The sequence below is a fragment of the Acanthamoeba castellanii genome (assembly GCF_000313135.1).
Source record: "Acanthamoeba castellanii str. Neff unplaced genomic scaffold scf7180000084505, whole genome shotgun sequence".
NCBI classification, from domain to species: domain Eukaryota; phylum Discosea; order Longamoebia; family Acanthamoebidae; genus Acanthamoeba; species Acanthamoeba castellanii.
Genome location: NW_004457709.1, coordinates 9,445 through 34,444, shown reverse-complemented (window position 1 = coordinate 34,444; position 25,000 = coordinate 9,445). Strand labels below are relative to the sequence as shown.

Below are 25,000 nucleotides of genomic sequence, written 5' to 3'. Positions count from 1 at the left end.
CTCTGCGTGCGTTGACATGCCTGCGCGCGCGGCGTTGGATGCACGTACGCAAAGGAGTGTGTTTGAGCGGGAGGCGTTGAGTACTGTGTGGTGTCCGTCGGTAGTGATTGAAGCCTTTGGAGATGATTCGTCCCCCTCGCACAATGATGGCCCCGTGGCGATACCTGGCGTTCGCGGTTAATGCAAAATCTCTGGCCATCGCATCGATGTCCAATTTCTTGGAATTGCCGGAATGCGTTGCAGATTTCAAGATGGGGAGGTGACGTACTTCATCTCGCTGCTCGTTGCCTCCTTGGCAGCAAGGTAGAAGAATCGCTTGATTCGTCCGCTGACTTCGCTGCTCATCTTGGCCAGATGCTCGCCTGTTTTGATTCCGATCAAAAAACAAGAGAAAATAAAGTTGAATGTCGAATTTCCTTTTCGCTGGTGATGGAAAAGTTCCATTTCCTTCTGGCCTGCACCGCAAGGGAAAGCACGACCTCCCGCATCAGCAGCACAAGCTGTAAGTGCCGTGAAGATGGAAGACGGCAGTGGTCGCAGGACGGCGGCTAGACGCCTTGCTGCGGTCTGCCGCCACCAGCAGGTTGATCCGGTTCAGCCCGCCGGTTCTTTGATCTCCTTCTGCGCCAGCTCTAGCACCCAGGAGGTGAACCTTCCTCCTCCACGCCAGCCCGGTGGTAGTATTTTAAATGCTTATACGATGATATATTAACATAGACAGTATTTTATAATTTTTTTTTCACTTACCCTTGGCGTGGGCAGGGAGGTGAGGAGGCGGTGGTGAGAATAGGAGATGTAGGTGTGCGGCTGTTGCCCTCCGCGCGACCCGAGCTCATCCCGTGGGGCGTGGCGCCGGCTGGCTCGCCGATCGCCCACCAGTCTCCGGAAGTGCTCGGTGCCTACATTCTCCTCTTCTTTGCGCTGATGACCCCATCACAGCTGACATTCTCATACTCACGACGACCGGTCTTCTTCTGTGCCGTGCAGCCCACTTGAGGTGGATGATGCAAAAGGACAAGCTGGGACAAGACATTTTTCTCATCGGGTGCGCAGCGTCGTGGCATCAGCTGCCTTCTTAAGCAACTGCTTGCTTTCGTCTTGTTCGTACTTACACTGCTTTCCTATTGTCTAGGCCGCCTGGACCCTCACGCCGGTGGCTGGCGTTTCGTTACTGTGAAGGTGGCTATGTGTACAGAGATAGTTGAGCTGTAGTGTGCTGACCCGTCCGTTGTCTGAGCTAATCATGCATCATCGCACTGCAGTCACACGCCGAGAGGCAGAGTATGTGGCGCTGTCGGCAGACACGACCGAAGGGGACCTCAAACAGCGACGCGAGATCATCAACGGAAGCGTTCAACATTTGGATCAGCCGCCGGTGATCGCCGCCACCCAGGGCAGAATTCTGATTCTTGAAGGTGCGTGGCTCTTCCCTTCCGAATGCAAGTTACTGCCTCTCACATTAACGTACTGGGGCTTCTGACAGGTCTGGAGAAGTGTGAGCGCAATGTGCTTCCCGTCCTCAACAACTTGCTGGAGGTGAGTACTTGATATTTTTTAATCATGAGTGGTGCCAGGACATGCTCCTTACCCTTCACTCAGAACAGGGAGATGTCTCTCGAAGACGGCAGGATGCTCATCAGTGCAGATCGTTACGACAAGCTCAAGAAAACGCATTCCAAGTACTACTTGTCCCATTGACGCAAGACCGGCACGCGTGAACCAAGAGCAGACAAACCACTAACGCAAGCGTTGCCCATAACAGGGAGGACTTCAGACGACTCGGGCTGGTCAAAGTGCATCCCAACTTCCGTGTCATCGCTTTGGGACTGCCGGTACTGTATTCTGTCCAGTAGCCGTGGTAAAAGGAGCCTCTCCACGTGCTCAACTTGGAATTGATTCGGGTGTTGTGACAGGTACCGAAATACCCTGGCAGCGCCTTAGACCCGCCGCTACGCAGCCGGTTCCAGGCTCGCGAGATCTCCGGCTATTCAATTGGCGTGCAGTACGCTGCCCTGCGCAGCTTTGTGCCGGATATGACCACCAATCTACTCCGCCGCCTTCTCTCGGCCGTCGAGGCACTGCGTGCGCTGGAAAACTCTGGTATCACCACCTCTCTCGCTCGCTTAAGTGGTAGTTCGCTCGAGTCTGCTGACCGCAGCTCGGCGCTGGCGTGCAGATGGAGTCATGGGCATACCACACATGGGCGAAAGCGGAGTGATCTCGATAGCGACGCTGCTGTCGCACTTCCCAAACATTGACCTGGGCAAGTGTCTTCCCCGCGTGTACCCCTACCGCCTGCTCATGGTACTACTCCATTGCCTGCCAAAGAAAAGCGCGACTTTGCTCTGCGTGTGCCTCATTCGCTCACGACTCGACCTGCAGGAAAAAGAGGACCAGGAGACGATCGAAGTCGCGCTGCAGAGATTTGGGCTGGTCCAGCAGACCATTCAACCGCCAACCGACAAGAAGCAAGGTGAGCTTGACAGTGATGACTTTCTTTTGCTGCGCTGCTTAGTTCTTAGTTAAGCTTCCATCGTACGCGTTTAGAACCTCAAGTTACGCCTTCAGCACCTATCGACTACGACGAAAGCTACGAACTTGTGAGCGTGCGAAGTGTCGGACCCGCGGATGCCCTAGCGACGGCTCAACTCAAGTTCAGACACAAGCTCACTGGTACCCCTCCCACAGCCGAAAGCGGGCGGCGATTGCCGCTGCGGAGTCATCTGACCCTCCTCTCCGCCTCTCTGCAGGACAAACCGTCGATGTAGCGGCGCCGGTGGGCAAGCACGTCGGCCTCGAGCAGCGTCACAGGGGCTTTGTCTTGACCCCCTACAACGACTACCTGGTCACGAGCATGATCCAAGACCACGCCATCAACAGGGACATCTGCATCGTGGGCGAGAAGGGCATGGGCAAGACCGCGCTCGTCAAAGAATTCGCTGGTAAGTGATCACTTATGCACACCGAACGACTGCGCTCTCGGCCTTGGTTCACGATAACTGGTCCTTCCAGAGCGCCTGGGCTACGCGTCCAACATACAGATCGTGAACTGTTACAAGGACATGACCTCGCGGGACCTGCTGCAGCGGCGCATCACCAAGCCCAACGGTACGCGTGGCTGTGTGCTGGCGCACAAAAGCCCATCAGCTCATGACTCTCTTTTACACCAACGAACACAGGTGATACGGACTGGGCTCACTCGCCACTGGTGCGGGCAGCGATGGATGGGCTCATCTGCCTTCTCGACGGTTTGCAACCTCCCACGCACCACCACCCAATGTAATCGAACGAAGTTTTGTAGCGCAGAGTGTAACTCATCGTGGCTTCTTCAGGGGCGCATCGACTTCCCGCCACGACGCTGAGCATGCTGCAGCGTCTGGTATCCGACAGGTGAGCCAACAGCGAAACCACAAAAGAAGCAGTACACGTCGGTGCAACTCACTTACCTGTTGTGGCTCCCAGGGAGATCACCTTGTTCGATGGGACGCGTCTCGTGCGTGTGGATCGCTACCAGCGTATGGTGAAAGTCTTGCTGGAGCAAAAGACCAAGGTAAGCCCTGGCTGCATGCATCCGTTACGCACGCTGCCATACATTGAGGCCTGACTATGCCCTGACTCAGAAGAAACAGAGCTCTGGCGCTGAGAATCACGAAGGTGATGACGAAGCTGATGACGAAGAGAGCGAAATGGAGCGACGTATGGGGGTTGACCGATTGAGGGAGACCGAGGAGGCCACCACTGGCGATGCGTGGGACCAAGCCAAGGTTGAGCGCGAGCTCAAACGGCGCAAGATCGTTCCCATCTCCCCTGCGTTCCGCATTGTCGTTCTCGCCAATCCGCCTACGCTCAAGCAGGGTACGGTCACCAGCTGGGCCATGGCGCAACACAGACACATCGCTGCTAATCACTATGTGCTTCGCTCATCAGGCGTCAACTGGTTGACGTCGGAAGTGATCACCCTGTTTCACTTTCATCATCTGGCCTTAAACGACGCGGCGTTCTTTGACCAGAAGGCCGACATATTGCGCACCCTCTTCCGCGACCACCCGAGAGGGCTCGAGGTGCTGGAGAAGACTTTGCGGTACCTGTTCTGTCGACCTGCGCCCATTTTTGCCAGCGCGCTAACCTGACCAATCCGTTCTCAGCTTCGATATTGCGCTCCACGGCAACAAGATAGGCGGCGTACCCAATTGTTTGTCCCTGCGGCAGCTCATCCGCACCGTCCGCTTGTCGAGGTGCGTCAGCTTAGCTGCTGGGATTGGATGGGTCTTGTTCCTCATTGATTCAAGTTTTATGTGGCTGACGTCGGATGCGCTCGCTCGGCGGATACCACAGCCACAACCCAGAACAGCTGTACACCAACATCGAGAGCGTTCTGCTGCTCCATTTTTTACCGCCGGACACAAGGGAAGCCGTTCACCAGCTGCTGCAGGAGGCTGACATCAAACCACCCCCGCCGCCTACGATTAGTGAAGGTACTCTCAGCCCACCACGCATTCTTTGATTGGACATGCGGTTAACAGAGCAGGGGACTGCTGGCTAACGTTCATAACGACTTGTCAGATGCGCTCAAGGTGGAGCTCATTAAGTCGGACGGCAGGGAGGTGGTCAGAATCGGCGACGTCACCGCGGAGGTGGAGCAGCCCGAGGTACGTGTGACCCATGCTGTCTTGTACTCTACTATTGCGTGGTAAGCTAACAAGCCGCTGGCGGTCTAGCAACCTGCTTTGGTGCCGCACGTACTCTTCTATGACGTTCCCAAACATAGTACGTTCACATATTGCGCGCGTGTATGACTGCGCATGTGTTGTCAAATGCTGATCTGCGTGGCGGTACACATAGTTGGGCTGTTGAGGGACCTAATACGCCACTATCAAATCGGCGAACACTTGTTGCTCATCGGCAACCAAGGAGTCGGCAAGAATAAGGTACACCTCGTCATGTAGTGCAATGTTCGCCTCGCCTTTGGCTGACGAAATCGTGCCAAATCCAGCTTGCCGATCGTATGCTCGAGCTCTTGGGCAAGGAGCGGGAATACATGCAGCTGCACAGGTTTGTGGCAAACAAGTCGACATACGCGCCGCGGGTGGTTAATTCTCACAAACATTCTTGGTTTGGATGGCGTGTGGCAATAGGGACACCACGGTGCAGTCGCTCACCTCTGCGCCATCGTTGGCGGACGGTCGCATCGTATGGATGGACTCTCCGCTCGTGCGCGCCGTCGTTCACGGCCGCGTTCTCGTCCTGGTACTCATTTCTCGTTTTGACAATTGCGAAGGTCGGCCCGACTGGTGATGAATCATTGTTTCACTGTTTCATTGGGACAGGATGAAGCGGACAAGGCGCCCCTTGAGGTGGTTTGCGTGTTGAAAGGGCTCATTGAGGACCGTTACATGCTGCTCGCCGATGGCCGGAGGTAATCCCCTAGAGCTCTGATCAAAGCTGCGGATTCCACCTCTTTTACCAATTAACATCCGCCCCAATGCAGAATCATGGGCGAGAAGGCTACGGCCATGGAAGACGACGTGGTGTTGGTTCACCCCAAGTTCCGCGTCATCGCCTTGGCCAACAGACCTGGTTATCCCTTCTTGGGCAATGACTTCTACCGCGAGATCGGAGACTGTTTCTCCTGGTATGGCCACAGTATCGCGGCTGCGCCACGCACAATCGTGATCGTGGAGTGCCTCACTTTACATAACGTTTTGGTAACATCCCACAGCCACGCGATCGACAACCCGGACACCGCGTCGGAGCTGGCGCTGTTGCAGTCCTACGGTCCCGATGTCAACTCAGGTGCATCTCCCACCCGTGACACCGGGCAGCACACTAGGCTCACTCATTTTTTCAAATTCCAGATATTTTGCAGCGCCTGACTCGTCTCTTCAACGACCTGCGCCAGTCTGTTGACGAGGTGCGCCATCGCCAGCACTACGGCCGCTCGGTTCGATGTTGTGGCTTACACGGCTCTTTGTTTTGGAAACATCGCGTGCTCGTGTCACGCAGGGCCAACTGTCGTATCCCTACTCGACCCGCGAGTTGGTGAATCTCATTCGGCATCTGCAGCACTACCCCAAGGACTCCCTCCTGCAGATCCTCGAGAACGTGTTCTCGTTCGACATCTTCAACCCACAGCTGCGCGAGCACCTGGCCCAAACGTTTCACAGGTACCAGACCCCATATCCTCCCACGGATTGTGTGTGTGTGTTTAACAACAACCTGGTACGTTGCTATGCAACTTTACTTCTTCATGTTAGGCACGGCATTCCGTTGGGCATCATGGACAAGTCATTGTTCAAGATCAACGTGGGCGGGATCACGCCGCTGCCCCCGTCCGTGCCCCACGAGCAGTGGACGGTCCTGGGCAACGGCAAAGCACACTACCTCGAAGTGGAGGCCACCAAGCTCCCCTTGAAGGTCTCCAAGGGGTGGTCGTGGCCTCCGCCGCACATGCTCGAGTTGCGAGGAAGGACCGAGGCCAGGGTTCACTCGTTCACCGAAGCTAAGTACTCGTGGAGCATCGTCACGCCGGGTACGTACCAACGCGCCGAGAGGGACCCAGCCGCGCACACTGCTGACCTGTTCTGGGGGTCTTGCGCAGGCATGCCCATCGCCATGGTGAGCGGCAAGAAGGGCGAGCTGCACGTGCTGGTCGACCACCCGTTCGGGATCCACTCCTACAACGGCAACCACTCAGCCTATTCCATCACTCCGCTGGGTGCGTTCGCTTGGCATTGGTCAGACCGCTCTTCTTGTTGTCGCTAGCGCTGAATTCGCTGCTATGGATGGGTGCAGGTGACAACATGCCGTTCTTCTCGCCCTCTTCGACCAACCCCAAGCTCGCCTACCTGCCTCTGACCGACAGATTGGTGGTACGCGCGTCAGCTTGCACCGGCCCCCTTGACTTGCTGCGTGTGTACACGGCAGTCAGGTTTTCGCTGACACGCGCATTTCTGATGGAACACGCGGGCGTGCAGGTGTTCTTGCCCTCCCACAACGTCTTGCTGCTGGTCGACACCAATCGCAGAGAGACAGTACCCATCAACATCCCCGTCCCTGGCAGCCAACAGTTCTCCCTCTTCGGTACATAACACCCACACGCACCACCGCACACGCACCACCGCACACGCACACGCACACGCCCACGACAACCGGCGACATGCAAGGCTGATGTCCTTCTATCGACGCACAGGGAACAAGCTCTATCTGTCCTCGCAGCGCCCGCAGCGCCCTGCGGTCCTGACGATGAGCGATGCGCTCGTGCTTGCCGCCGGAGTCGACGATGGCCCCGACGCCACCGCCGGCCGCGAGGTGCTGGTCCTCCACCAGAAAGAGGGCCGCCTGCTCCTCTTCGTGGACCTGGGCGACATGAGCGTGCACCGGTACTTTATGCCGCATCACTTCAAGCTCAACCGCGTCTTCCTGCCGAGCCGCGACGTCGTCATCGTCGAGGGCGCCGGCGGCCAGCGAGATCACCTCTTCATCGGCCGCTGGCCACTCGCCGCCTCGTCGGCGGGCGCTGCCGCCGCCCAGCAGAGATGGGCGCCGCTCCTGCGCTCGCCCCTTGCCGCCACCGCGGCGACGCTGCACAGGCCCGCGGCCGCGCCGAGCTTCCCCGCGGCACCGTCGACATTCCCGACCCAGTTCGATTTCATGTCGACCGAGGCCCAGCCCAACTCGTGCATGACATTCCTATCGTCGGCCGATCCGCACCGCCCGATGGCGGCCTACGCCGACTTTGTCGACACGTCAGCGTCACCGCTGCTGCTGGCCCGTGGCGACATCGGCGGAGGCGCGACGCTCGCCGTTCACTCCTTCCCTCGACCCAGCGCCACAGCTTTCGTCGGCGACGAGACAGCCGCGACCACGACAGTGACCGTCAACGAGCGCGCCCTCTACCTGCGCCGCTCGCGTCAACTGCTCTCCCTCAGCCGCAGGCGCTCGCTCAAAGGTTAGTAGTAACTCCGGCCTGTGCTGAATCGACGGGGCCATTCACTGCGTAACTGAGCACGACACACGACATACAGGCGCGGACACGGGTGAGCCGGACGACGGAGTGCTGGAGGTGCTCAATCTGGAAACGGCTAGCGTGCGTAGCATTCCGCTGTCGCACGTGCATCTCCTGGGCCTCGACCCCAAGCAAAAGGACGACCTCCGGCTGAAGAAGCGCCTCTCGCGACCCGACCACCCCATGGCCCGCGTATATACAACACCCCATGTGTGTGTGTGCGTGTGTGCGACTGTGAACTGAACTGCTGCCACATGGCCGTGCAGTTTCGTGGTTCGATGAACGAGGTGCTGAGTCTGTGCGAGCTGACCAACGGGGAGGTGGCCCTCCTTTGGGAGGACGGCACCGTCGCCGTGCTCGAAGTCGACCCGCCGGCCATCGAAGACAGCCTCCAGCGGTACCTCTTTCCTCCTTTTCTCTTCCCTCTTTCATAGGCGTGTGTTTGCGGTGGCGCGTGTGCGTCATGACGCTCACGACGCTCCGTGCCGCGGTGCGCAGATGGAAGTCGATCGTGGGGCTGTCGCAGTCAGCGGTGAACGAGGACGGCTCGTCGTCGCTCGAGATCGAGTACGAGCACAACGGGAAGGAGGCCGAGGGACCCAAGCACGGCAAGATCGACCCCGAGAACACGCCCCACGTCGGCGGCAACACCTGGGCCGGCGGCTCCGGCGGACGCGATACAGCCGGGCTCGGCGGCAAAGGCGGTACCTACCGACACGACACGACACGACACGACACGACACGACACGACACGACACGACACGACACGACACGACACGACGCGACACGACGCAATTCAGTCTCGCTGGTGACTCATCACGGTGAGGGCTTGGGACAGGCGCGTACCGGTCGGACAGCGGCCACGAGGTGCACCAGCTCACCGAGGCCGAGAAGGAATCGGTCTCCGCCGAGGTCAAGGCGGCCGCCAAGGAAATGGCCAAGGTTAGGCAATTTTCTGTGTTGGAGGCGCAACACTGTGCGGATCGATCACTCACCACGTTTTTCCTTGTGCGCGTCCTGGTGGTGGTTGGTGGTGGCGGTGGCGGTGGTGAACTACTTACAGAAAGCGCTCGAGAAGAAGCTGAAGGAGATCGACATGACCGAAGGCGACCTGCAGCTCTACTCCAACTACCTGCAAGCTGTCTCTCAGCAGGTACCTCGCGTTTTTCACCGTGTGCGTGTGCGGTGCGTGTGTGCGGTTCACCATTCCTCACTTTTTTCTTTTTGTTTGCAGGTGAGCCAGCTGCGCGTGATCCTCGCGGCGGTGGATGCCAAGGCCAAGGAGCGCCAGTGGCTCAAGCTCAAGACCTCGGGCGACCTCGACGACATGTACGCCTTCCGATCCCACACACCGACCTCGCCCACTACACCGCCCACCTGATGTAGCACTGGCTGACTGCGGCCTGGCCCGTTTCCATTCATGGAATGGACCTGACTAGGCGGCTGGTGGAGGGGATCACGGGCGAGAAGACCATCTACAAGCACCGAGGCGAGCACGACCCGACCCCCGGCGGCCCGCAGGAGAAGCCCAAGCGCCTGGTCTTTGCCTTCGATGTCTCGGCTTCCATGTACCGCTTCAACCAAGCTGACCGGTACGAGCACACGACACACGCACACGCACACGCACACGACACGCACACGCACACGAAAAAGAAATCTGAGTATTGTGGAAATAGACGGCTTGAGAGGATGCTGGAGACGGTGGTGATGATCATGGAATCCTTCAAGGGCTTCGAGCACAAGTACTCCTACGCCATTGTCGGACACGCCGGTACGCACACGCACGAAAACCACCGCACGCGCACACGCGCACACCGCACAACGAAGTACAGGCGAAGAGGAGTGAATGGAGAGCTCACCAGGTGGGCGGTACTTTTGTGCAGGTGACGGGCCGGAGGTTCCATTCGTGGAGTTCGGTAAGCCGCCAAAAAACGAGAACGAGGCGCTCAAGGTGCTGCGCCGCATGCACGCCCACACCGAATACTGCCCCAGCGGAGACTCGACCGTCGAGGTACCCCAACTTAACACACACACACACACACCACACACACCACGCACACACACACCACACACCACACACCACACACACACACAGAGAGAGAGAGAGAGACCTCTCCACGATTGGTTGCATGCCGACTAATATCACTTGGGGCGGTGCTACACGCAGGCCCTTGAGGTGGCCATCGACCGGGTGCTCGCCGAGGAGGGCGATGACTACTTCGTGTTCCTCCTCTCCGACGCCAACCTGGGCCGGTACCCAACAAGAGTCGACTTCGCGTGTGCGTGCGTGCGCGTGCGGTTTGCTCACTTCGGCGGGGGGCGGGCAGGTACGGGATACCGCCGAAGGAGATCGGAAAGCTGATTACGGGCGCGACGGAGAAGAAGGTGAACAGCTACGTCATCTTCATCGCCTCCTTCCACGACGAGGCCGACCGGTGGCGCCGCGACCTCCCCGTGGGGCGCAGCTACCTGTGCCTCGACACCGCCAAGCTGCCCTACATCATGAAGCAGATCTTCACCACCAACCTCATGCCCTGACCTCTACAATCAAACAAATATATATTATTTATATTTATAGAACAAATATGTATTATTATTAGTTTATATAGTGTGGAAGCTGTACAGATATATGATTTAGATATATGAACAGAAAGGGGAGAGATCATTCAAAGGGCACGTTGGCCGAGAAGTCCCAGATCTTGATGGACTTGTCAAGCGAGCCGGAGACGAGGACGTCGTCGGTGAAGTGGAGGGATCGGGCCGAGGCGTTGTGGCCCTTGAGCGTCACCACGCAGGCCCGTGCCGCCAGGTCCCACACCTTGATCGTGAAGTCGTAGCTCCCCGAGCACAGCTTCCCGGCGTCGTACTGCAGACACCGCACCCGCTTCGAATGCTCCCCGATCGTCCACTGCACACACACACACCCGACAAGTGGTGAGTTGAGTGGTGGAACGGATGAATGTGTGGAGCTACGTACGAATGGATAGGCTGTGTTGCGCAGGTCCCACATCTTGATGGTGTTGTCCATCGACCCGCTCACGAGCTTGACGTCATCGAACTGGATGCCCGTCACCCAGCTCTCGTGGCCTTGCAGCTCCCTGTAGGGTGGATGATCAGCACTTTCCCCCGGTGATATCAAGCTCATTTGGCGATGATGATGGTGATGATGATGGTAATCTATACGTGATGGGCTTGTAGGTCTTGGTGTCCCAGAGTTTGATGGCCTTGAAGCTGCCGCTCACGATCATCCTGTCGTTGAACTTGAGGCAACAGATGCACGTGGTGTGGCTCTTGAGCGTCGCCTTGTCCTTTCCCGTCTGCATGTCCCACACTACCCCATGAAGGTGGAATGAATGCGGTAATGAGTCTCTTCGTCACGCCGACCAGCTCAGGAGCTCACGAGTGGTGTACCCTTGACTGTCTTGTCGTACGAGCCCGACACCAGCGTCCCGTCATCCGCGAATTGCAGGGTTCGCACCGCTCTCGTGTGACCTTCGCCGGAGGGGCAGCGAGCGATGAGCGCGACTGCATCGCATTGTTGTGAGTGTGGAGGTGGGGGGGATAGATAGGTACCGATGAACGTGTTGGTGCATCGCGCCTGCTCGACGTTCCACACCTTGATGCTGTGGTCGTCCGACCCGCTCACCTGACAGACGATGGTCAGCATGTGGGGTCCTATGGGTGCAGTGACAGACGCGAGTGCGGTGATGCGAGTGTCGTACCAGGGTGTTGCCGCTGAACTGCAGACAATAGACCCGATGGGAGTGGCCGGTCAGCACCTTGGTGGGTACGTGCTTCTTGGCCTTGCAGAATCCCTGCACGACCCACGCACGTGCGCGTTAGAGTTCTTATTCTCTTCACTTTGCTGTGAATGCAGGTCTTCATTCGTGCCTCGTTGTCGCCGTCGGTCGGCTCGGGCTCCTCATCGAGGTTGGCATTGGTTTCGTCGACGGCTTCGGCATCGCCCACCCACTGCGCCTTCACCAGGTCCCACACCTGCAGCCATGCGCCGTAATCAGGGCCTCCGCGGGCTGGGAGTCGGAGGTGCGTGTATGTACCCTGACTTTGTGGTCGTAGGAGCCCGAGGCGATGGTCAGACCGTCGGTCTGTACGCATGTGATCTCAGCCGGACAGGCGATGGTGGTTGTGCTGCACTGACCGCGCCACCAGTTTCGCTCTACGAGGCTTCGCCACCGGTAGACCCAGCCCCACTGCAGCTGCACACCACACAACACACACACACGCCTGCATCAGATCTGGAGTTTGCTCCGGAAGGGGACCAATCGTTTTGGGCAGACCTTGCGCCGGCTCGACTTGACGCCTTCATCTGGATTGCGCCCGCCTTCGGTCTCCTTGAGGATGGTATCGCCCCAACGCAGCAAACACAAACGCTGCACACATCCACGCGAACCACATCAACGATCATGATCGTCAACAATGATTGTGATCGGTGCCGACGCAAGGGAGGCAAGGTACCCGCCAGAGGTGGTCGTCGAGGGCGAAGCCGCGAAAGGACTTAGACACGAGCGATACACTCGTGAGCAAGTCCTTCGGTTGGATGTAGGACAACGCCTGGCCAGCGAAAGGGAGAGGGAGAGGGACTTGAGCAAAGCGTACAGAGCTGAGTTGATAGGAAGAGGACCCGGGAGTAGGGCCAAGCGTACAATGAGGAGCACTTCGTGGGGCAGAACTGCGAACGCGCCCAGCTGGGAGGGCTCTACAAAGGTTTTACACGCTTTGTTGGGATCCCCAAAGAGAAAGAGGTGCATGTGAGGTGGGGTGGGGTGAACCTTCGTCCATGAGGTCGTGTGCATCGAAGAGCGAGGCTGGAAGGGAAGAAGTCGAGGTGGCCATGGTCTCTCTCATCCCGTGTCAATGCCAGGGCGTGTTGTTCCTGTGAAGTTCTGGCTCCGTCTGTGTGGAATGCTCGTACGTGCTTGTACCGCCGCGGTCTGGTCTGCCGGGCGTGCAAGGAGGTGGAGGCGGCAGCACGAGCGTGATCACAGTTAGACCACGTGACTAGAGAAGGGGGAGGGGAGGAAGTTCTACGTTTTGGGAACTTACACAACTCAAGGAGAGAAGAAGAAAGGAAACGTACCCGTGATCTGGCCGATGGGGGGAAGAAGGAGAAGGCAACGTCGTGATGTAGTTTGGAGGGGGGTCTTCTATCGGAGGGGTTGGTGAGAAAATGGGCAAACGGAAGTAAAGGTGAGGCCTGGTGAGGTGCTGTGCTGTGCTGGAAATTTGAAAAACAAGCGATCCCCACACACCGGCGAGCTTGCTGAGCTCCAGCACCTCTCGCTCGAGGTTCAACTAATCTTTGGGTTGGTAGTCGCGAGGTCGTGATGGGCACGAGCGTGGTCCCTTCCCTCGTTGCCACGCCAGGCCGGGCATCACCCGGCACCCTGCCGGCTGCTCCGCCGAAATTCTGCCCCGATCCACCCACTCCGATCCCCCAGTCCCAGCCGCGGCTTCGAATCTCGTCCAGGGCAATATTCATATTTGTGTCGTGTGTGTCGTGTCGTGCGTCGCACACGGCACAGCTGCCGTTTGTCAGAAAGCCGAGGCGGTGCGTAGCAAGGTTAAATAGGTTGATGGTTAGGGTTATGATGTAGAGGGTAGAGGAGGATTAGGCGCGCTCCTGGACGGGATGTTCGAGGCTCTTGCCGAAGCCGGGGTGCTGAAGGGAGAGGCCGTCCTTGAAGAAGTAGAATCGAGGGGTGGGGGAGGCCTCGTCCGACCGGTAGAAGCCGAAGCCGATGGCGGCCTCGGCGTCCATCGACTCGCCCATGTAGAAGCTGTACTCGTCGAAGTTCTTCAGCATCTTCATCACAAAGGGCTCCGCCGACTTCATGAACGGCGCCACACGCTCTGTGTCACCGCACGCACGCACACACCCCACACACGCCACACACCGCACACAACACACGCCAAAGGAGTCAGCTGGTGGCCAACACGACGGCTGCAAGGGCGGATTGGGCAACGGACCCGGGTTGGTCTTCCTGAGGTATCCCTTGACCCGGTTCATGTAGGCCTTGATGTACTTGATGAAGTCGGACTTAGCGAAGGAGGTCTCCACCAGGCGGTGCGAGTAGACGACGTTGATCACGGTCTCGGCCGCGTCGGCCAGCTGCTCGGCGTCGCCACCGCCGCCGAAGGCGTCACCGCAGCCCACGTCGACGTCGACCGCACCGCCGGCCGACACCAGCTTACCCTCGACCTCGAACACGATGTCGTCGACCACCGTGAAGGGGTAGCAGATGGAGAACATCTCATCTCCGGTGAACACGTCTGTGTTTCGACAAGGATGCGTCAACGAATGATTTTGAACCAATCTCACGAGTTGGGGAAAATTGATAGAATTGATGGAGCCGCCAAATTGGGCGAAGAGGATCGGTCTGAACGATCAAAGGGACACTTCACGAGAGAAGACGAACCCTTATAGATGTAGGTCTTTTGCGACTTCATTGTTGTTGGCGGGGCTGATGGGCAAAGAAAAAAAGAAACCAACAAAAGCCAATGTGAAAAATAAATAAAACAAATAAAAAATAAAACGCAACCGCCAAAGACGGGTCAGTTGAAGATGGGAACGTCACTTTGGAAGTGTTCACTTGTTTATTCTGTACGCGCGGATGTGCAGTGCAGAGTTGTATCGCACTTGTGTGATCGGCTCAAGACCCTGCCAAAGAGACCACACGGCGTTAACGTGTGCAGAGACTAACAATCCACAGGAGCGCGATGTGGGAGAACGGTACCGGTCTGAGCGGTTCGTACTCGTCGATGAGCGTCACAGTAGAGGTGGACGGCGCCAGAGCGAGCGTGCCGTTGCTCTGCTCTACTAGACCACGAGCCAAGTCGCATGCCTTGACATGCACCCATGCACCATCAGCATCGCAATCATGAAGACATGACATGCACGAGGCCGGTACCTTCTCCATTGCTGCACTGAGGGCGTGTATGACCACTTCCGTTTCGCTGTGGGCGAGCAGTGAGCGAAGGTGAGTGGTAGCGGCATTGAGGGCGTGGGGAAGGCGTGAATGGTGGGTGGTACCCTTCGTGCAGGAGCCGGAGGGCCCGCTTTTGCATAGCCACGAAGCTGGAGGACCGCGACACATAGATGTCGTTCTTACGCGTGTGAGGTCGCTGCGGCACCCTTTTCACGAATCGATCTGACAAAACCGCAACTACCACGTCAGCCTGGCTGACACAACATCTCCGAGCGGGGTGCAGAAGTAAAGGGCGTACATAAGTAGGGGTCCGGGGTAGCTTCCTCATCCTCCTCACAATCTTCATCCCCCTCGTCGGGCACGATTTCCTCCGAGGGTGCGGCAACCACGTCCGTCGTCTCCTCCATCTTTTGTGTTTGCGGTGTTGTCACATTTTCTTTTTGTTTTCTTTTTGAATTGTTTGACGATATTCCTGGATAAATCCTGGCCCTGACAACAAACGGCAGAATTGATTTTCATTTGAAAATCAAATACGCCATCGTAGCCCGGTGGTGTGCATTGAGGGATAGGCGACGTCTTGGGGGGCTGGCATGGAGAACGAGTATGTGGTGGTCGGGCAGCATCAGCAGCAAATGGCGATGCTGAGCCAACACGAATACGACTATCTGGTCGTCATCGATTTCGAGGCCACTTGCGATGAAGGCGAACAGCCCAAGGTCACGCGCGAGAACCAAGAAATCATAGAGTTCCCGTGGGTCGTCATCGACCTCGTCAATCAGCAGGTCATCGACAAGCGACAGATCTACGTGCGGCCCGAATGGACCTCTCAACTCACGCCCTTTTGCGTCAAGCTGACCGGCATCACCGATGACAAGCTCAGGGAGGCTCCTCTTCTCCACGAGGCCATGGCTCAGGTGCGTTCCCCCCCCCTCCTTTCTCTTCTTCACTCAGTTTAAGCCCATCAATGCTGCATCAATTCATTCGATTTGCCTGTTAGCATTCGAGCATTCCTGCATACGTGTGTGTGACTCGCTTTCTGATCGTTTCTTGTGTGCCACTGCCGAACAGTTCGATCGCTACGTGGACGACTGCTTCGCGCGACGCGGCAAGACCTTCTGTATCCTCACCGATGGCGACTGGGACCTCAAGATGTGCCTCCTCCAGGAGACGCGCAAGAAGGACATCGCCCGCGCCCCGCACTACATGACCTACTTCGTACCTGGCCCACCCTGCCGCGCACTGCCTCATTCATTGTTTGTTTGATTGATTGCTACATCGCCTGTCGCTCGGCCTCTCACTACCACCCACCACCACCCCCCACCACCCACCAGGACGTGAAAGAGGAGTTCCTCAAGGTGTTCCCGCAGCCGTCCCACTACAAGCCGTCCCTGATGACCATGCTCAGGCGTACGCCACCCGCTCAATCCGGACCGCGGTCGTGGCTGGCTTGTGCTCTCGCACTCACCACCTGCATTTTCGTTTCCTCTCTTTTGTGCGTGATGTGCCCCAAGACTTGAACCTGGTGATGGAGGGGCGCCACCACTCGGGCCTGTACGATTGCGTCAACATCAGGTACGCGTGGACTCCACTCTTCGCCTCAACGTTTTGTGAGAGAAGGGCAAATACGGCCGGCGTCGCTCACAAACTTGCACGCGTGCGCAACACAGCAACATCGTCCTGGAGTTGATTCGTCACGGACACTACTTTGGCCAGCCCCAGGTCATTCCACCGGACTACGATCCCTCCACCGGTACGGCCGCGCTGAACACACGCACACGCACACGCACAGCACGGCGTGTTGTCCTGCTGTAGGAGCTAAGTTGTTTTTGCGGCGAACAGATCCGGCCTTTGCCCGCGATTTCAACCGCACCGGTCCGCCCATCTTCTTGCGGTTGGCCGAAGGTAGCGTGCAACCACCTTGAGGCGCACCACCCACTATCCGAATCACCGGCTGCTTACTGTGTGCGCGTGCGCGTGTGCGCGTGTGTGTGTTTTGGCAGGGAGTGAGGAGGAGACAAAGGTCATCGTAATGCGCGGTTTGCCCTGGAGCGCGACAGACGCGGACGTGGGCATGTTCTTCTCCGGTCTGGACATCGTGCCCGGCGGCATTCACCTCATCCACGACCACACCGGCCGCCCCTCTGGTATCGTGTCCCCCCCACCCACCTCTGATGCGACTCAGTGCCGATGCGACTCAGTGCCAGTGCCTCACCCACCACCCCCATCCACCACCCACCACCCACCACCGCCAAGGCGTGGCCTACGTGGAGTTCAGCTCCGCGGAGGAGGTGAACAACGCGCTGCAGCGGCATAACGGCTTCATCGGCTCCCGCTACATCGAGGTGCGCGTGCTTCCCACTTACACGCTTGCGGAATTCCAAGCGCGCGAGTTTCTGACTGTCCCCTTCCCCTGACCCGCCCGCCCGCCCGCCCGCCCGCCCGCCCTGGCGTAGGTTTACCCGAGCGACGCCAACAGCTTGACGGCCATCCTCGCCTCGCAGGCCGCCAAGAACGCCCACCAATCCGAAGAGATCAGGCCCGGTACATAGGCTGCCGCACTCTATTGGACTGGCCTGATGTGGTCGATCATCGCCGGCCCAGAATTCCTGACATTCTTTTCCCACTGTGAAACACAGGGGACTGGTACTGCATCAACTGCGGCGACCACCAGTTCGCATCGAGGATCGTGTGCCGCAAGTGCTCGACCCCGCGGCCCGCGGAGGACGGCGAGAATGGCGGCTACGGCGACGCCACCAACAACGGCGGCGGCGGCGGTTTGGTGTTGGACGACGGCAGCGGCAGCGGCGACAATGGCGGCGAGGGAGAGGATAACGCCGGCGCCGAGGGCGAGGAGGGCGGCGCGCGCAGACCACAATTCCAGCCGGGCGACGGCGCACCACAGCACTACAGGGAGCGGGGTGGCCGCAAGGGGTTCAACAGGCACCACCAACAGCAGCAGCAGCAGTTCCAGCAGATGCACCACCTTCAACACCAGCAGCAGCAGATGCATCAACAGCAGATGCAGCACCACCACCTTCAACACCAACAGCAGCAACAGCAGCAGCAGCTCGGGCAAATGCCCAACTACTACGCCGCCGCGAGCAACCCCAACTACTACAGCTACTACCAGCAGCTGCTCAACGGGATGGGCGTGCGGCCGGGCGACTGGCTCTGCGCCTCCTGCAACGAACTCAACTTTGCCTCGCGCCGGGTACTATTTATTCCTTATTCCTTATTCTTTATTTATTTATTTATTTATCTTCTCTTTGAATTATGGACTAATTAATTCTTTATTTATTCGCGCAGGTGTGTCGGAAGTGCAACTTCAACCCGTCCCTCTACTTCGCCCAGTTCCCGGTACACCACAGGGCGCACGACTGGCGGTGTCCCACGTGCGCCGACATCAACTTCGGGTCGCGCACGGTCTGCCGCAAGTGCGGCACCGCGCAGCCCATGGCCTTTGCCGCCGCCGCAGCGGCCCCCACCGGTGGCGGACGCGGCAAACCCTCGGGCCGAGGTCCGCTCCCCCACCACCGCCACCCACCACCACACCATCATCGCCCCCTCACCCCTCCATCTCACCCAATCGATGTCGATAGGTTATGGCGGCAGGGGGATGCGAGGGGGGAGGGGAAGAGGCGGAGCCCACTTCGGCCAGGGCGGCGACGGCGGCGGAGGAGGTGGAGGCGGCGGGGTGGCGCCGTCGAGCTTCCGGCCAGGGGACTGGTTCTGCGACCAGTGCAAGGACCACAACTTTGCGTCGAGGAAGGTGTGCAGGAAGTGCGGCGCCGAGCGAGGGGACGACGTGATCGCGATGACGGGCGAGGAGGGCGGCGTGGTGCTCGGAGTGGACGGCGGCATGGGCGACCCCGCGGCCCACGTGGTGGTGGGCGGCGGCATGGTCATGGGCGCGCCCCCGACGACGTCCGACGTCGACGGCTCGCTCGAGGCCGAGCAGCGGGGCGTCTACGGCTGGTAAAACGTGGAAACGAGAGCTCTGTAGAGAGAGAAATGGAGAGAATGGAGCGAGAAAAGAGAAGAGAGTGAGAGTGATTGAGAAAGAGAGGAGGCGAAGAGGAGGTGCAGGTTGTTAATGAATAGAGCGATAGAGGTTCGGAAGGATGGAGAGCGAGAGATCGGTGGAGCCAGCTGAAGGCGATGCCAAGACAAACGTGAAGAGGGCTCTGTGGGACGATGATGGTGGTTGGATTATTGGTGAACAGCTGTTTCACCAACAAGCGAAGGGATTAAAATATTTGCAACCAACCAACGCGGTAGTTACACCGCGTACTAACCCGAGAGGAGGTTGGTGGGGTCGTTGAGCTGCTGCCTCGTTACCAGCTCAGCCACTTTTCGCAGCTCCAGTAGGCTCGCCGACGCCAGCGCCCTGCCGAATTGGGTCGTGTGGATAACGTCAGCAAGTGAGAGTGGCACAGCGAAGAGGAAGAAACAAGGCGTGGAGTGAAACCTGGAGTGCTCGTCGGGGTCGTCGCGGTAGACGGACACGAGCCAGGCCTGCACCTCGTTGAAGTCCTCCAGGAAGTCCGATACGAGAAGGCTCACCGGTACCAGGGCGATGGTGCGCGCCGCGGCCAGAAGGGCGGCCCGCCGCACGTTCGCCTCGCGATGGTACCGCACCGCCCACACAAAGTCCACCAACGCACGCACCTGCCGATCGTCAAGTGATTAGCGAGGAACGATTCGATCGACGGAAGAAGAAGGAGCACAGGGAAGAGTTACCATCCGGTAGAGTGCGGAGGGCGGGGCAGCACTACCCATGCACTCGATGAATACGGAGAGTGCGTGTAGGAGCTTGCTGAGCACGATGCTGTCCTCCCCCAGCAGATTGAACGTGTTGTCGACGCTGTGAAGCCAAAGTTGGAACCAAACAAAAAGTAAAGTGTGAACACCTTGCATCTCTACATTGTGTTGTGCGCTGTCGGTTACCTGTCGTAGCCACGCATGAGGGGATAGAAGAAGAGCCCGTGGACATCCACGAAACGATTGGCCTTGCCTGGAAGTAGCAGAATGAGTTGGCCCAATGGGGGGGGGATCACAGCAAGCAATGTGTTTGTGAAAGGCCTGACACGCACCTGATTGAGCGAAGGCTGGACCCTTGCGGCCTCCCGTTCTCCGGGTCTCCTTGCCCAGGGGCTTTGGATGTTTGACCACCATTGTCGATGACTCGGCCGTATCGTTCGTCGAATCGTGGCTGGGCAGATAAGGCAATCGCTGGTCCTCATCGAAGGTGGATCTGAATTGGCATCAACGACAACGAGTGAGTGCTTGGGCGCCCGAGATCCAACGATAGGTCAAGAGCTGAGGGGGGGAGGGGCAATACCTTCGGCTGTCCCGGTCAATGTACAGTGACGCGAAGCGCGCGGGGGAGAGTCCGCTGAGCAGGTTGATGTCCTTGGTCTCGCGGAGGAGGGGCTGTCCCTGCGCTGCGAGCAAGCTAAGCTGAGTCTTTCGCTTCTTCCGAGGAGAGAGAGCAGAGAGAGAGAGAGAGAGCAGTCACGGGTACCCGCAGGCGCCTCGATGGCCTTCGCGTGCGGATGGGAGCTGGACGGAGGGAACATCGGCTCCAAGGAAGAGTCGGCCAGCTCCTTGGCAGCCTCCGCCATGACCACCAACATGTCGACTCTGAACAGAAGAGGAACATAAGATCGATACACTATATACCACACAAACGGTGCCTCCCTGGGGAGCTCAAGGCACTGAGGGCATACCGCTGCTGTATGGAGTAGTTCTGAGCGTAAAACTGGTCGGTGAGGTACTTGACCAACTTCGGGGTTTCCTCGTCGCTGGCCAGCAGAGCGATCATCGCCTGGAGCCAACGAACCAAACGTACATCCCTTAGCCGTCAGTTGTATACTCTGGTGTGCCACTTGTGCTCGCCCTAAAAGGCATGAATCGCCGCAGATACGGACCTTGAATCGCATCTCACCGAAGCCCTCGAGTTCGTACTGGTTGAACAGGTGAAGCAGAGTGCGCATCAGTTCGAGAGAGATGTCATGAAGGTCGCCTTGATGCATATTTACCAGAGAGTGGAGCTGCGTGAGAGGACTATTTCGCTGCACTGAAGGGGGAAGGCAATCAAGTTACCTCTGGCGTCTGCGCGGATCAGGCCTTCGGCTGCCTTGATCGCACCCTCCAAGCGATCCGGCTCGTCCTTGGCACGGAGCCCTGAACAAGTTTGTTTGTTTCGATAGACAGGAGATGAGAATAGCCGAACGCGGGCGAGCCGCAGGGAGCGGGGACTTACCAGCTAGCACGTCTCGGAGGTAGACTGGGATCTTGACCTGGCTCAAGTCGCTCTCGTCGTCTTCGAGATCGTAAGCCTCCAGCTCATCCTCGCTACTACCACCGGTGTCGCTCCCTTCGAGCTGCAGATCTTCATCACCAACCACGTCGTCCTCGGGGGCCTCTTCCTCATTTGCGAGAAACAGAGCGTCGGGATCATCATCGACCTGCGGCAAGCGAGAGCGCCAGTATTGAGAATCAGCGGATTGCTAGAGGTGACGGGATGGTATGACGTGCACCTGCTTCTTCCTTCTTCGCCGCTTTTTCCGTTCTGTGGGAGGAGTAACGTCCTCGGCCGGCGCAGTGGATGCGCGCTCGATCGCGTCAGCTGCGCCTTCATTGGCGTGCACCCCTTCTTCGTCTTCGTCGTCGGACAAGGGCTGGTACTCGAACTCCAGCGGCTTCTCGGCCTCCGGATCGAGAATCCTCGAGAACTGCTCGGCCACGATCATGCCGAAACTAATAGCGTGAAGGGACTGTGAGCGAGCAACGAACCACGTAGCCTGTGTAGATTTAGATGTAGATGAATATGAACATGTATATCTACCTTCGCGTGCGACCAACAGGATAGGCGATGTAGTTTTGAACGCCACTAACCAACCCGATCAGCAGACCGTCTGTGCGGCACGCGAACCCGTATCGTGTCGTGTTATCGCTCAGTTGACGCGGACGGAGTGGTATAGAGAGCGAGAGGAGGGCGAAGAGTACCAGTGCTGGTCAAATCCTCCTTGGCCAAGTAGCTCAGGCCGAAGGTGATGGCCTTGAAGAGATACCGATGTTGCTCGTACGACGAATGCCGAATGAAGCTCTTCTCGCCCCAGACGCCGACCACCTTTACCAGCGCATTGAGCAGGGGTTGCATGCCTCTGTTGTGCAGGTCAGCACAGGTGCCCTCGTCCATGCCATCAGCACCTGTGGCCTTTTCCTTCCCTTTATCGGTTGGTGGCATAGGGCCGAGTCGGGCGATGAAGTCGAGCAACACGCGAAGAACGGAGGCCGGGTAGACTTTCACAAGCAGCAGCTTGTGCAGGAATAGGAACGAGAGCGCGTTGTCGTTCCGCTTTCCGCTTGCATGCTCGCCCCTCGAGTCGGCATGCGAGACGGTCTCTCCGAAGAGCTCGAGTAGCACCTGGGAGCGTAGCTGGTAGAGCGGAGGCGGGGAATGCTGCGCTCCCGAGGCTTTTTCCTGCGTACCCTGCGTCACGGCGAGTAGAGTGGTGGCGACGAAGTCGGACGAGAACTGTTTTGTGCTGTCGAGTTGCAGGAGGAGAGCGTGGACAAAGCCTTCCGCGGCATTCTGAGGGACGGCGCGAACGATGGCCACAAATCGTGATCTCCATTCACTAGTGATCACACGCGCGCTGGAGTTAGACCCTGCATAAACGAATGGTACGTGAGCGTCATGTACCGATCGTGAATGTGGGCTAGGATGAGCGGGAGGAGAGCTTCCATCATTGCTGTTCCTCGCCCGACAAGACTCAGCTTACCGTAGAGCTGCCCGATCTGGGCCAGCAAGGCTCTTTCGCTTACGTGCTGGCACACACAACGAACCATGTTGGCTTCATTGGCACACAAAGAGAAGCAGGAAAACAGTAGTTGGTGGTCACGTGTCTTACCTTAAGCTGGAGAGCATTCAGCGCTTGTGTGGTGACGAGCCTCGTGAATTGCCTACGGGTGGCGAGTTTCGTCGTTAGTGTCAGTAAGCGTGCAGTAGGTTCGAGTTCAAGAGTTGAGGGCGGCTGTACTGTTCACGGAGCGCATGAGGAATCTCACTAGTGGCGTCTCGGTAGACTGCAGTGATGCGATCGGGCAGCGAGCAGAGTAGACCCAGCACCCGCACCCACAGGCTCTCTTGACCCGCATGTGGCCTGTTAAAGGAACAGTCCCATACGCGTAGGTTAGCTGATGGCTTGAGAGTTGTTGCAGTCTGTTCTCAAGTACCCTTCGTGGCGTGCAAAGTGCGCGAACAAGCGGGAGAGGCCTCCATCGGTGGTGATCATTGTCCCCAGCAGCCCGGCTACGGTCTTGACGATAAAGTCCTTCTCGTCTTTGTTCGCCCCTTGTTCGCTCTCCTCCACAGCTTCTTCTGCCGCGAGCGGCGTCGGCCGGTGGCGTACCTCCAGTACGATGGGGTTCTTGGCACGCAGCCCTTCGTTCCAGCTCGACTGTGCGCCTCCCGTCCGCGCTGCATCGCCCGAGCGGCCGAATTCGATAAGTGCCTGGGCCAGAGCCAGGAAGGCGTCCACCTGCGGCACCTCGGGCGAGGTGAAGAAGGAATCGAAGAAGCGAGCTCGCTCTTCCCGCGAGAAGCACAGAACCCAGTTGGGCAACACCGACTTCAGCAGAAAGTGGGTCCAGTTGGCGTACTGCTCGGTGAAGAATGCGTGGTTGGCTTCGTCCGGCAAAGCAGTACTCGGCGATCGCTGGTCGCGACCAAAGATTCTCTCCGAAATCCGCGTCAGCACCTCCCGCACTTCGTCGGGGGAGCGTGCAGCCGCTATGCGCGCCTTGGCGTCCGCCACCAGGTCCCTCATCTGCCTAAATGCGGTCTGCATCTTGTTGCATTGATCAGCTTGGTCTACTCGGACTGTGCTCAAATGCTGCAAGCAGCGTTCTTGTCGACACAAAAAAGGAAGATAAAGAGGGTGCATCACTGCTACTCGCCCTGCTGGTGGTACTTGTTGTCCTCGGAAGAAGACCCCTGGAATTGCTCCCAGTCATAGTAGTCCAGTGGTGCGTGAGACTGCTGCAGTTGATGTTGGTCGAAGAGGTGGTGCTGTTGCTGCTGATGGCCGCCGTAGAAGTGCTGTTCGCCACTCGACTGCTGCGATGGCGGACCCGAAGGGAGTGGTGGCCCGCTTCGCGACGTGGGGAGGGCGAGTGTGGGCGAGAGCGAAGGCGGCGTCGGGACCGAGGGCATGCTGCCGTCGCCAACGTGATCGCCGCCGGCCTCCATGAAGTGCTGGTAGCGATGGGGGTTGGTGGGTAGCGGGTTTGAGTGGTAGAGCCGGCCCCCAGCCCGCCTGCCGCCTACGCCGAAACCTCCCGCGGGATCCAGCTGATCCTCCTCGCCCGCGGGACCCAGCAGGCTGTCGCCGGTGCTGAACAGCAGCGGCGGCGACGAGCGGTGCTGCGGATGCTGCGCGTAGTCCTGGGGCCGCACTCGCTGGGGCGCGGGCGCGATCGGAGCGTGCATCGGCTGCGGCGGCACACCCTGCGGAGGCGAGTAGGGCGGAGGCAGGAAGCCGGGCGCGGGCGGGAGCGAGTAGGTGGAGAGATGAGACGGCTGCTGATGCTGCTGCTGCTGCGACAGCGGTGGTGGAGGTGGGGTGTAGCGACCGGCGGCGGGCATCGACGCGGAGGAACCGGAGGAGGCCGACCGCGAGAACCTAGACCGCGAGGGATTGTAGGACGAGTGCGAGTAGGAAGACTCGCCGGCGAAGCTAGAGAGGCTCGGGCTGGAGTGAGAGCGAGGCATGGAGGAGGAAGGCGGCGGCGCTTGCTGCGGCTGCTGCTGAGGTGGTGGAGGGATGAAGAGGTGGGTGGGGTGGGCCTCCTCCATCACCTCCTCCTGGTAGCAGGTCGGGCACGGGTGGTGCTGCCCGAACTCGGTCGGGTGATGATGGTGGTGATGTTGGCCGTAGTAATGAGGAGGAGGAGGAGGAGGGTAGTGAGAAGAAGGAGAAGGATAGTAAGACGACGGCGGAGCTGGCGCCTGATGAGAGTAGTGAGGCTGGGTGGTGTC

General features: G+C 58.6%; 7 protein-coding genes across 7 annotated transcripts; 2 read left to right on the top strand and 5 right to left on the bottom strand.

Moving 5' to 3' along the window:
• Window positions 1-1,243: 1,243 nt before the first annotated feature.
• ACA1_030780 (ATPase family protein) lies at window positions 1,244-10,543 on the top strand (the record flags this gene model as incomplete). The annotated part of the gene is made up of 38 exons (XM_004356948.1): window positions 1,244-1,415; window positions 1,484-1,536; window positions 1,600-1,679; window positions 1,763-1,832; window positions 1,914-2,082; window positions 2,177-2,304; window positions 2,383-2,473; window positions 2,569-2,673; window positions 2,751-2,942; window positions 3,013-3,108; window positions 3,333-3,390; window positions 3,463-3,550; window positions 3,630-3,855; window positions 3,928-4,081; window positions 4,146-4,235; window positions 4,529-4,649; window positions 4,994-5,052; window positions 5,136-5,247; window positions 5,328-5,416; window positions 5,489-5,793; window positions 5,856-5,941; window positions 6,004-6,164; window positions 6,255-6,529; window positions 6,599-6,715; window positions 6,793-6,869; window positions 6,975-7,080; window positions 7,190-7,948; window positions 8,025-8,197; window positions 8,272-8,402; window positions 8,504-8,709; window positions 8,844-8,947; window positions 9,069-9,158; window positions 9,240-9,334; window positions 9,445-9,597; window positions 9,682-9,776; window positions 9,889-10,016; window positions 10,173-10,258; window positions 10,333-10,543. The coding sequence occupies 38 exons, from the start codon at window positions 1,244-1,246 to the stop codon at window positions 10,541-10,543; spliced, it is 5,511 nt and encodes a 1,836-aa protein (XP_004357003.1).
• Window positions 10,544-10,667: 124 nt separating this feature from the next.
• On the bottom strand, window positions 10,668-12,774 carry ACA1_030770 (Fbox domain containing protein; the record flags this gene model as incomplete). The annotated part of the gene is made up of 11 exons (XM_004356947.1): window positions 10,668-10,913; window positions 10,983-11,103; window positions 11,189-11,336; window positions 11,417-11,497; window positions 11,579-11,651; window positions 11,728-11,820; window positions 11,867-12,001; window positions 12,070-12,222; window positions 12,304-12,396; window positions 12,482-12,577; window positions 12,670-12,774. 11 exons carry the CDS (start codon window positions 12,772-12,774, stop codon window positions 10,668-10,670), a joined length of 1,344 nt encoding a protein of 447 aa, XP_004357002.1.
• Window positions 12,775-13,634: 860 nt separating this feature from the next.
• On the bottom strand, window positions 13,635-14,473 carry ACA1_030760 (uncharacterized protein; the record flags this gene model as incomplete). Its single annotated transcript, XM_004356946.1, has 3 exons — window positions 13,635-13,876; window positions 13,994-14,296; window positions 14,443-14,473. 3 exons carry the CDS (start codon window positions 14,471-14,473, stop codon window positions 13,635-13,637), a joined length of 576 nt encoding a protein of 191 aa, XP_004357001.1.
• Window positions 14,474-14,612: 139 nt separating this feature from the next.
• Window positions 14,613-15,359, bottom strand: ACA1_030750 (uncharacterized protein; the record flags this gene model as incomplete). The annotated part of the gene is made up of 5 exons (XM_004356945.1): window positions 14,613-14,684; window positions 14,761-14,868; window positions 14,935-14,980; window positions 15,057-15,174; window positions 15,251-15,359. The coding sequence occupies 5 exons, from the start codon at window positions 15,357-15,359 to the stop codon at window positions 14,613-14,615; spliced, it is 453 nt and encodes a 150-aa protein (XP_004357000.1).
• A 225-nt stretch (window positions 15,360-15,584) lies between these two features.
• ACA1_030740 (Znfinger in Ran binding protein) lies at window positions 15,585-18,931 on the top strand (the record flags this gene model as incomplete). Its single annotated transcript, XM_004356944.1, has 12 exons — window positions 15,585-15,866; window positions 16,021-16,167; window positions 16,284-16,359; window positions 16,464-16,524; window positions 16,620-16,702; window positions 16,792-16,854; window positions 16,953-17,096; window positions 17,206-17,294; window positions 17,406-17,493; window positions 17,589-18,163; window positions 18,259-18,469; window positions 18,552-18,931. 12 exons carry the CDS (start codon window positions 15,585-15,587, stop codon window positions 18,929-18,931), a joined length of 2,199 nt encoding a protein of 732 aa, XP_004356999.1.
• Window positions 18,932-19,242: 311 nt separating this feature from the next.
• Window positions 19,243-23,810, bottom strand: ACA1_030730 (Telomere length regulation protein TEL2, putative; the record flags this gene model as incomplete). Its single annotated transcript, XM_004356943.1, has 18 exons — window positions 19,243-19,339; window positions 19,421-19,572; window positions 19,693-19,816; window positions 19,900-19,966; window positions 20,046-20,206; window positions 20,294-20,396; window positions 20,477-20,595; window positions 20,682-20,779; window positions 20,883-20,977; window positions 21,058-21,138; window positions 21,218-21,422; window positions 21,495-21,731; window positions 21,820-21,872; window positions 21,964-22,589; window positions 22,664-22,788; window positions 22,872-22,923; window positions 23,001-23,123; window positions 23,197-23,810. The coding sequence occupies 18 exons, from the start codon at window positions 23,808-23,810 to the stop codon at window positions 19,243-19,245; spliced, it is 3,132 nt and encodes a 1,043-aa protein (XP_004356998.1).
• A 101-nt stretch (window positions 23,811-23,911) lies between these two features.
• ACA1_030720 (uncharacterized protein) lies at window positions 23,912-24,607 on the bottom strand (the record flags this gene model as incomplete). Its single annotated transcript, XM_004356942.1, has 1 exon — window positions 23,912-24,607. One exon carries the CDS (start codon window positions 24,605-24,607, stop codon window positions 23,912-23,914), a length of 696 nt encoding a protein of 231 aa, XP_004356997.1.
• Window positions 24,608-25,000: the final 393 nt, after the last annotated feature.